Consider the following 10128-nt stretch of genomic DNA (forward strand, 5'->3'; position numbering starts at 1 on the left):
GGTTCTCTGCTTGGCACAATAATAACAGCACTTCCATACCCCCCTCCTCCTCCTCCTCCCGCCCCCGCAGAGTAGGAGTGTATCTGGACTGGCCGGCCGGCACTCTGTCCTTCTACAGCGTCTCCTCTGACACTCTGACCCACCTGCACACTTTCCACACCACATTCACTCAACCCCTCTGTCCTGGGTTTTGGGTAGGATGGGGCGAGTCAGTGTCCCTGTGCATGCTGGGATAGATCCCTGTATCCTGGAGGAGTTGATGGGATGTTATTCACTGTTGTCATGACTACATAAATCTCCACATTAATCCTGACAGTGTACAAACACTGGAGGGAGCACTCATTCAGTTTCTACTAAACAGGTTTTAGTTACTATGATTCATTCCACCATTGTAAATGAGTGATTTATTTTGTTAACATTTTTAATTAGATTATAAATTAGATTATGTTTTGTGGGAGAGGGTGGGGCTAAAATTGTCCCTTAAATATTCAGGTATTTGTACTTTGTCAGTTCTGTGATATTTGTATAGAGATGAAAGGCCAGTGATATTGTGTGTTTGGATGTGTGTGTTTATGTTTCTACCACCAACATCAGTAAACACTCGCTGTGTTGAATGTGAGGAGGAGGGTCTTACATGCAGGACTGAGTCCCATTGTTCCATTCAACATCAGGATGCACTGACACGTATTCACCACAAGGTGGGAGTATTAAGACATGATTATCACAAGAAATGCTGCATACCAACAAACTGTGACAACGCTGAAAGAGTTAGGGGTCATAATTTGGGGTTGTGATGGGCTGAAATGTGACATGACCAGTGTGTCTGTTCCCTGCTTTAGTAATCCCACATGCAGATATAGAAGGGGAGCATTGAAGTATTAAAGGGGTAACATCAAGGTCAAGACAATGCATTGTTTACATTCAGGTTCTGAAGGCCACCTCAAGGTTTTCTCATTGCATTTACATTTTACATTTATTCATTTAGCAGACGCTTTTATCCAAAGCGACTTACATAGGTTACAGTTGTTTTACAATGTTATCCATTTATACAGCTGGATATTTACTGAGGCAACTGTGGGTTAAGTACCTTGTCCAAGGGTACAGCAGCAGTGTCCCAGCAGGGATTGAACCTTTCGGTTACAAGACAACAGGTGAGATGTGCATCCTTGGTTGGACAGAGAGCAACCATGAATGTCCCAGGCCAGAGAGGAGCTAACATCACAATGTGTGCAGCACTCTCCAATGATGGTTTGCTGTTACACAAACCACTCATTGTCCCCTACAATACAGAGAGGCTCATTTCTTTCCTGGATGACCTGCATAATCAACTTGTGCCAGCAGAGGAGAGAAGTCGAGGGGCAATAAACTCCCCTACCTTCATTGTTGTGTGGGATAATGTAACATTCCACCACTCTGCTGCAGTCACAGACTGGTGGATGTCAGTACTGTTCCTGCCTCCATACTCCCCCTTCCTAAACCCGATAGAGCAGTTTTTCTCTGCGTGGAGGTGGAAGGTTTATGACCACCATCCACATGATCAGATGTCCTTGCTGGATGCCATGAATGTGGGGTGTGGAGACACTTCTCCTGAAGACTGCCAGGGTTGGATTAGACATTCCAGTAGATGCTTTCCAAGATGCATCGCCAGAGAAGACATAAGATGTGATGTTGATGTTGAGAACTTGTGGTCTAATGCAGGAGAGAGGGAGGATTAGAACCCTCACAGTACTGTACAGTACAAGTAATTATACTATTCATGTTGTTTTTTTTTTTGTTTTTGTAATTATTATTGCAGCCCTGGAATTTCAGGAATTTGTTTTTTGTTTCAACATTTTAATTTTTTTTTAACTTTTTATAAGTAAATTACTATATGCAAAGATATAGAAAAAAATAAAGGATATTGAAGCAAAATGCTGCATTTCTGATTCATTCTTGTTACATACACTTTAGTACAGTCAATAAAGTGAAAAGGTGTTATTCTTATTCTTATTATACTGAAATACTGATTTATGTGAAAAATCATTCAAACCTCAAAGATAAAAGTTCATCATTTATGTAATGCTCCCTGTTGTTAGTATTTTTTAGGTCAGTGTGTTATGAGTGACAATGTATGCTTTCTGAGTGAGAATTGTTGTTAGTGTTATGGTAGAACGAGCTTATTTTGAGACAGGTATGAAGTTTGAGTGAGTGGTTTGAGTGAGTTCTGGAGGTGAGATTAACTATTTGGCTGAGATGCATGTTGGTAATGCAGGCTGTAGTTTTGAAAAAGTGGCTTCAGTATTGACCGATGCTTGTTAGCAATAGAAAAAAAAACTGTAATTAGCTAGGTAGGGTGTCTATAACTCCTGATGTGATTGTACTCTGAACAGATACCCGCCGGGGGGGGGGGGGGGGGGCAGCAATTGTGTTCTGGGTCAGTCCAGGTAGAGTCTGAAGAGGTGCGTCTTCAGGCCCGGTCTGAAGGAATGGGGTGAAGGAGCTGTCTGTAGCAGGACAGGGAGTTCGTTCCACTACTGGGGAGCAATGTAGGTGAAACGCAGATGTCTGGCAGAACAAGCACCTCCTCCCACCTCCTGCAAGGAGCGAGGCGTCCAGTTGCTGCTGAGCGCAGGGGTCAGGCTGGTGTGTAGGGCTGGATGGGTTCTTGGAGGTAGGTAGGGGCTGTCCTGTTGATTGCAGAGAAGACGAGGGTCAGGGTCTTGAATCTGATGCTGGCAGCAACAGGAGGCCAGTGGAGGGATTTAAGCAGGGGAGTAACATGGGAGAATTTGGGGAGGTTGAAGATTAGTCGGGCAGCTACGTTCTGGATGAGCTGGAGAGGCTGGGTGGTACAGGCTGGGAGGCCTGCGAGGAGAGCGTTGCAGTAGTCCAGTCGAGGAAGAACTGTGGTCTGGATAAGGAGCTGCGTCGCGTATGTTGTCAGGAACGGACAAATCCTCCTGATGTTGTGGAGGAGGAATCGGCAGGCCCGTGATGTGCGAGCAATGTACTCCTTGAAGTCCAGGTTGCTGTCGAGGATGACAGCCAAGCTCTTTGCTGACTGAGAGGATGGTATTGTGGTGCCATCGATGGTGATAGAGAGGTCATGCAGGGGGGAAGGGCCGGCTGGGATGAAGAGCAGTTCTGTTTTTCTGAGGTTCAGCTTTAGATGGTGGGATGACATCCATTTGGAGATGTCAGCCAAGCATGCAGAGATTCTTTCATTTACTTGGGGGATAGAGGGAGGGAAAGAGAAGAAGAGTTGGATGTCGTCAGCGAAACAGTGATAGGAGAAGCCATGAGATTTGATAACTGAGCCAAAAGAGTTGATATAAATTGAGAAGAGTAGGGGTCCCAGTACTGAACCCTGTGGAACTCCTGTAGTGAGGGGGTGGGTATAGAGGTGGAGCCTTTCCAGTAGATCTGGGAGGATCTACCAGTCAGGTAGGACTTGAGGGCGGTTCCAGAGATGCCCATCTCAGTCAGCTTTGATATTAGTGTCTTGTGGTTGACTGTGTCGAAAGCAGCGGAGAGGTCGAGGAGGATGAGGACAGATGACAAGTTGGAGGCTCTAGCAGTGTGGAGAGCCTCTGCCACTGCCAGGAGTGCGGTTTCCGTTGAGTGGCCAGCTCTGGAACCTGACTGATGGGGGTCCAAAAGGTTGTTCTTGAGAAGAAAAGGGGATAGTTGGTTAAGTGCTGCACGTTCCAGGGTTTTAGATAGAAATGAGAGAAGAGATACCGGTCGGTAGTTTGTAACATCTGATAGGTCGGTGGATGGTTTCTTCAGGAGTGGTGTGACCAGAGCTTTTTTGAAGTCTGCGGGGACAGTACCAGAGATTAGTGAGGAATTGATAAATGAGGAAAGAAATGGGGCAATCTCACCAGATATGGATTGGAGCAGAGTAGAGGGGATGGGGTCCAGAGGGCAGGTTGTGGCATGGTGGTCTGTGATGAGTTGAAGCACTTCCAGGTCTTTGAGCGGCATGAAGGAGGACAGCTGGTTGATGCAGTTGGTCATGGTGGTCAAGAGTGTTGTTGAAGGAGTGAAGGAGGCCCGGATGCTGGTCACCTTTTCCTCGAAGTAAACCCTGAAATCATTGGCAGAGAGGAGAGAGGGGGAGGGAGGAGGAGGGGGGGAAGGAGGGTGGAGAAAAGTTTTCGTGGGTTAGTTATATTAGCATTAATTTTGGATTGGAAGAAAGAGGACTTAGCTGATGTTGTTGCGGTTGTAAATGCTGTTAGCAGAGAGTGATAGGTAGCCAGGTCCATGGGGGATCTGGATTTCCTCCACTTCCTCTCACCAGCTCGCAGCGCAGTCCTGTCAGATCAGAGGGAGTCAGTCAGCCATGGACAGGAAGGTGATGGTCGCAATGGCCTGAAGACAGTAGGGCAGAGAACATCTAAAGATTGAGAGAGACATGTGTTAAGGACTGATGTAGCAGACTCAGCAGGCATGATGGAGAAGGAGGGAAGGGGAGGGAGGGAAGAGAGAACAGTAGAGGAGAATGCACAGTGTGAGAGGGTGTGGAAGTTTCTTCTGAAAGTGAAGGTGGGGGGGATCAGTAGGGGGGTTGGGGGTAGAGGGGATAGTGAGGGAGAATGATATGAAGTAGTGGTCTGATACGTGGAGGGGAGTCACCGTGAGGTGGGTTGTGGCGCAGCTCCTGGTGAACACGAGGTCGAGCTGGTTGCCGGCCTTGTGTTTCGCAGGTGATGGTGAGAGGTTGAGGGTGAAGGATTGGAGGAGGGAGATTATGCTGGCCATCGCAGAGGTTGCAGATGGAATATTGAAGTCTCCCAGTAGAGTCAGTGGGGTGTCATCAGGGAGGGAGCTCGGAAGAGTGTCGAGCTCGTCAATGAAGAAGCCGAGGGGACCTGGGGGGCGGTAAACAACAACAATGGTGAGGTTTAGAGGATGAGACACAGATATGGCATGGAATTCAAATGAGTTAATAGAGAGAGTATGGAGGGGCAGAGGGGAGTATCTCCAGGATGGGGAGATAAGCAGCCCTGTGCCACCTCCTCTGCCTGAGGCCCGTGGAGTGTGAGTGAAGGAGTATGAGGAGGACAGGGCAGTGGGGGTGGCGGTGTTGTCCGGGGAAATCCAGGTCTCGGTGAGTGCCAGGAATTGGAGTGACATGGTCTCAGCCTAGGCTGTGATGAATTCAGCCTTATGAACCAATGACCGGCAGTTCCATAGTCCACCCACCACTGAGAGCACCTCGGAGGAGGACAGAGGGGGATAAACCAGGTTAGTCAGGTTGTGTTTACGGAAGTTGTATCTCCTGGAACGAGAGGAAGAGTGGATGAGGTTAGGAAGGAGGCACATGGTGATGAGTGAAGGGTCTGGTGATAGAGAGAAGAGGAATCAGAAAAAACGCTGGTAGAACTGCTGGTAAAATTGCTGAGGAAATGACGACGAGGTTGCCGTACCGGCAGCCTCTGTGTTAACTAAATACCTGTGATGCTAATTAGCTTGATCAAACGAACAAAGTACAAACAGCTGGTTACAGCTGAGCACAGGTGATACGAATCGATGATTAACACCACAATAGAACGAAACTCGTCACTGCAAACACGAAGTTAATTACAACTACAGCTGACAATTATCAACAATTATGAAAGCGATACACTTAACCGTGTCCTGCGCTAAGATGCCGCAACGCCAACTAGATGCACACAGATGATGTAGACTATAAGCACAAAGATATTACATAGAAAGCTCAAAACTTGCTCGTATTGATAAAACAGTATTGACATATGATGGTATATTACTAGTTTCAGTGATGTTTATATCTGATTTTGTGTGTTTGTGTTTGGGTGTGTGTGTGTGAATGTGTGTGTGTTTGTGTGTGTGTGTGTGTGTGTGTGTGTGTGTGTGTGTGTGTGTGTGTGTGAGTGTGTGTGTGTGTATGTGCGCGTGTGTGTGTGTTTGTGTGTGTGCGTGTATGTGTGTAACTATATGTGTGTGTGTTTGTGTGTGTGCGTGTGTGTGTGTATGTGTGTTTGTGTGTGTGTGTGTGTTTGTGTGTTTGTGTGTATGTATGTGTATGTGAGTGTGTGTGTGTGTGTGTTTGTGTGTGTGTGTGTGTGTGTGCGCGTGTGTGTTTGTGTGTGTATGTGTGTGTGTGTGTAACAGGCGCTGTAGCCCAGGTTGGTGGGGTAAGGTGGGTTGGCAGAGGTCCTGCTTGGGTCCCATTCTGAATGATTGTTTGGACAGAGAGAGATTTCCAGGATTAGCAGGAGATGAGAGCCCTGATTACACAGCCTTTCCGCTCTAATGACCTGCTGTGTTTGTTCACCTTATCATCCCTGCAACACGGCCACTGCAGAGAAGAGATCACTCCACAGAGAGACCACACTCATGCAGAAACACATACACACACACACACGCACGCACACACATACACACACACATACACACACACACACATGCACACACACATGCACACACACACGCACACACACACGCACACACACATGCACACACACGCACATACACACACACACACACACACACATACACACACACACAGACTCTGTGCTGTCATGGATGTGGTTCTCTGCATGGGTGTGTGTGTTTGTCTGTGTTAGACACAAGTATTTATATTCCCTGTATGTGTGTAATTGTATTTTGCTTCTGTGTCCGTATTCTTTGTTCATATGAGTATATTTCAGCTATTTGTGTGTAGATTTGTTTTTTATGTGTCTGCATGAGTGTGTTTATTTGTATTTTTGGGTGTGTGTTTCTCTGATCCTGTGCGCTGCCCTGATTTCTTCTATTACAGATCAATTAAACCGCTAAATCTGCCGAATACAAGCCTCAGACAGCTGGGAGAGAAAAACTTGTTTGAGACCGGAAGGTAGCTGGAGTTACCTCACTTCTGTTTCTGTTAAGAGCCATGCACCGAGAGAGAGAGTACAAGTGAGGGAGAGAAAGAGAGACGTCTGTAGTCTCCATCACTGTGCACATTTCAAGCTGAATTTAGAGACAGAGAGAGAGAGAGAGAGAGCGAGAGATCATGTGAGAGAGAGAAGGAGAGAACACATGAAAGAGAGAGATCTATGTCATTTTTGTTGTTCATAACAATGAAAGCTGAATTGTAAGAGAGAGAGAGAACGTGTGAGTGAAAGAAAGAGATCTCAGTAGTCTTTGTCATTGCCAATAATGCCAGCTGAGCTGCATTGAGTTGAGAGAGAGATGTGGAGTTCAGTTATCATCAGATCCATGCGCTGAAACACACATGTAGCGCAGCTCTCCCCTCGCCTGCTGTGACCCCCGCGACTGTTCACCTCGCAGCCCATTCAGAGCTGACGGCGCCAGGTGAGTGCACTTCCTATTCACTTCGCCAATCAGGAGCTGAGGCGGCAAAATACCCAGAAGCCCCCACTGCAGATACGCAGGTGCGTGGCTCTGAATGGCAAACCCCGCTGCATGTGATGCAGGCTGTTCCTCGTTTGGAACGGCACTACGACGGTGTGAGTCCCTGAGCCCCTGTCCCAGTGCTGGGCTCAAACTTTCACCTGTTTTTACCAGTGATGGGACTCTTGACCCTCCCAGGGGAAGAACCAAGCTTATCCTGAGGGACAGTGACCACTTAGACAACAAAAAGGGTGAAATCCATCTACATTTATTTCACAATGTAGACTATGTATCACATGCCGAATGTAATGGTGTGTTAGTGTCCTACCTTCTTTTTGGTTACTGTATGTTATGTTCCAATGTTTTGCTTCATGCTTTGTTCCCGGGCTGTGTGGTATTTCATCTGTTTCATGGCTGTAAAGCATTCAGACCTTCAGTGTGATGGGGCTGGCCCTGGTGTCTGTAACGCTGATTTTCATCTTTTTTCCATGTTCGTCTCCATTTGAAGCTGCAGTTTCACTCACTGTCCTGCTTCTCACCTCTCATACATCTATACCTGTCACTTACCTGTCATATACCTGTGAAACATATTAACCAGTCATATACCTGTAACACACACATTAACCTGTCATACACCTGTTACAAATATTAACCTGCAATATACCTGTAACACACACATTCACCAGGCATACAACTATAACACACACAACAGCTTGTCATACACCCGTAAAACACATTCACCTGTCATACACCTGTAACATACACACTAACCTATCATACACCTGTAATGAACACATCAACTTGTCATATACCTGCAACACACATTCACCTGTCATACAACTGTGACACACATCAATCTGTCATTCACCTGTAACCCATATAAAACTGCCATTTACCTGTAACACACACACTAACCTATCATACACTTCTTACACACACATTAACCTGTCATACACCTGTAACACACGTTCACTTGTCATACACCCGTAAGACATATACCTCAGGTAGTGAGAATGAGCCAGTCCACCTCGAACACCATCACCCTGAGTACAGGAGCCCCACAGGGTTGTGTCCTGAACCCCCTACTCTACTCTCTCTACACACACGACTGTGTGTCCTCCTACAGTACCACTTCTATCATCAGGTTTGCTGATGATACAGTGGTTCTGGGCCTCATCTCCAACAATGATGAGGCCGCCTATCTGGATGAGGTGGAGAAGCTGGTAACCTGGTGTCAGGTGAACTGCCTCTATCGAACGTCAGCAAAACCAAAGAGCTGGTTGTGGACTTCAGAAGGGGGCAGCAGCAATCTTACACCCCACACTTGATTAGCGGGACCCAAGTGGAGAGAGTGAGTAGCTTCAGGTACCTTGGGGCTCATATCACTGAGGACCTGACCTGGACTATTCACATCCAGGCTCAGGTAAAAAAAGGCCAGACAAAGTACCACCTGAGACTGCTGAGGAAATTCAGGGTCCCTCCAGCGATTCTAAAAACTTTCTATACCGGGGCTATAGAAAGCTTACTGACCCAGGGCATCTCAGTGTGGTACGCAAACTGTTCTGCACAGGACCGCAAAATCCTGCAGAGAGTGGTGCGCTTAGCTGAGCGCATTTCCGGGACAGCCCTCCTCTCCCTGCAGGACATCTACACCAGGTGATGCAGCACCAGAGCCGTCAAAATTATCACGGACCCAACCCATCCCAGTAACTACCTGTTAAGCTTGCTAAGATCCAGCAACCGCTTCCAAAATCTGATGGCCAAAACTGAGAGGCTCAGGAGGAGCTTCTTCCCCCAGGCCATCAGATTCCTAAACACGGACATGCCCCCCACACTAATCTTAAATACACACTCTGGACTTTAATGGTGGGATACTTTACAGTTTTTATTTTTATTATCTTATTGTACATATTTTTACTTTCAAGTTATTTTTCCCCTGTCTGTACATATTTTTCTCCTGTTATCTATTTCTATCTAATTTGTTTTATCTCTGCTACTTTGCACAGTCGAAGGAGTTGGACCAATTGCACATTTCACTGCAAGTTGTATACTGTTTATAACTGCGCATGTGACAAATAAAGCTCTTGAATCTTGAATATAAGCCTGCCATACACCTATAAGACACATTTGCCTGTCATATACCTGTAAAGCATATTAATCTCTCACTCACCTGTAATACACCTGTCATTAACCTGTCGCGCACCTGCCCTCGTCACTCATCTGTCACAGGTGACATAGGTGGTCACTGACTGAAAAGGAAGGAAACAGCAGGAGGCTGCTGATAGTAATGGAGTCGTGATGAAAGTAGAGCTGCTCTCAGAGTCTCCCTCATTTCAATTCATTTCCCTACACATTACTGGCATGAAATACATTTAGTAAATATCGCCTAAACGTAGTATACAGGAATTACCTGTTACAGAAACAATATAAATGTAAGCTAATTCATATATACGATTAATTATGGTTATAATAATAATAATTTGCAGTATTTAACGTAGCAGCGTTCAGAGAGGAGTTAGACCATGAAGTTCCACATTTCGCCACAAGAGGCCGCCAGATGCTTCCGTACCTCTGAAACCCCCTGCTTTCCCCTGCAGCCCCGCACCTCTTCCTGCTATTTCCGTCTCTCAGATTCTGCCAAACCCTCGCACACAGGAGAAGGGAATCATAGTGATCTTACCTGAGGATGCTGCAGCAGTCTCACCGGTGCTCGTGTGCCCTCACTGCGGGTGATCTCTCTCCCAAAGTCAAATTCAAATTGAAACACGCTTTATCAGCGTGACA

The 10128-nt window shown here is 46.5% G+C and overlaps 1 protein-coding gene across 1 annotated transcript in view; it reads left to right on the forward strand.

Moving 5' to 3' along the window:
- LOC118772320 (NACHT, LRR and PYD domains-containing protein 12-like) overlaps positions 1 to 383 on the forward strand; it is a 104136-nt gene extending 103753 nt beyond the window's left edge. The window contains exon 13 of the mRNA XM_036520591.1: positions 1 to 383. This exon is cut by the window's left edge and continues 357 nt beyond it. Within this exon, the coding sequence (XP_036376484.1) occupies positions 1 to 236 (236 nt within the window). The 3' untranslated portion in view covers positions 237 to 383.
- Positions 384 to 10128: the final 9745 nt, after the last annotated feature.

This window comes from Megalops cyprinoides, unplaced genomic scaffold, assembly GCF_013368585.1.
Source record: "Megalops cyprinoides isolate fMegCyp1 unplaced genomic scaffold, fMegCyp1.pri scaffold_28_arrow_ctg1, whole genome shotgun sequence".
NCBI lineage: Eukaryota > Metazoa > Chordata > Actinopteri > Elopiformes > Megalopidae > Megalops > Megalops cyprinoides.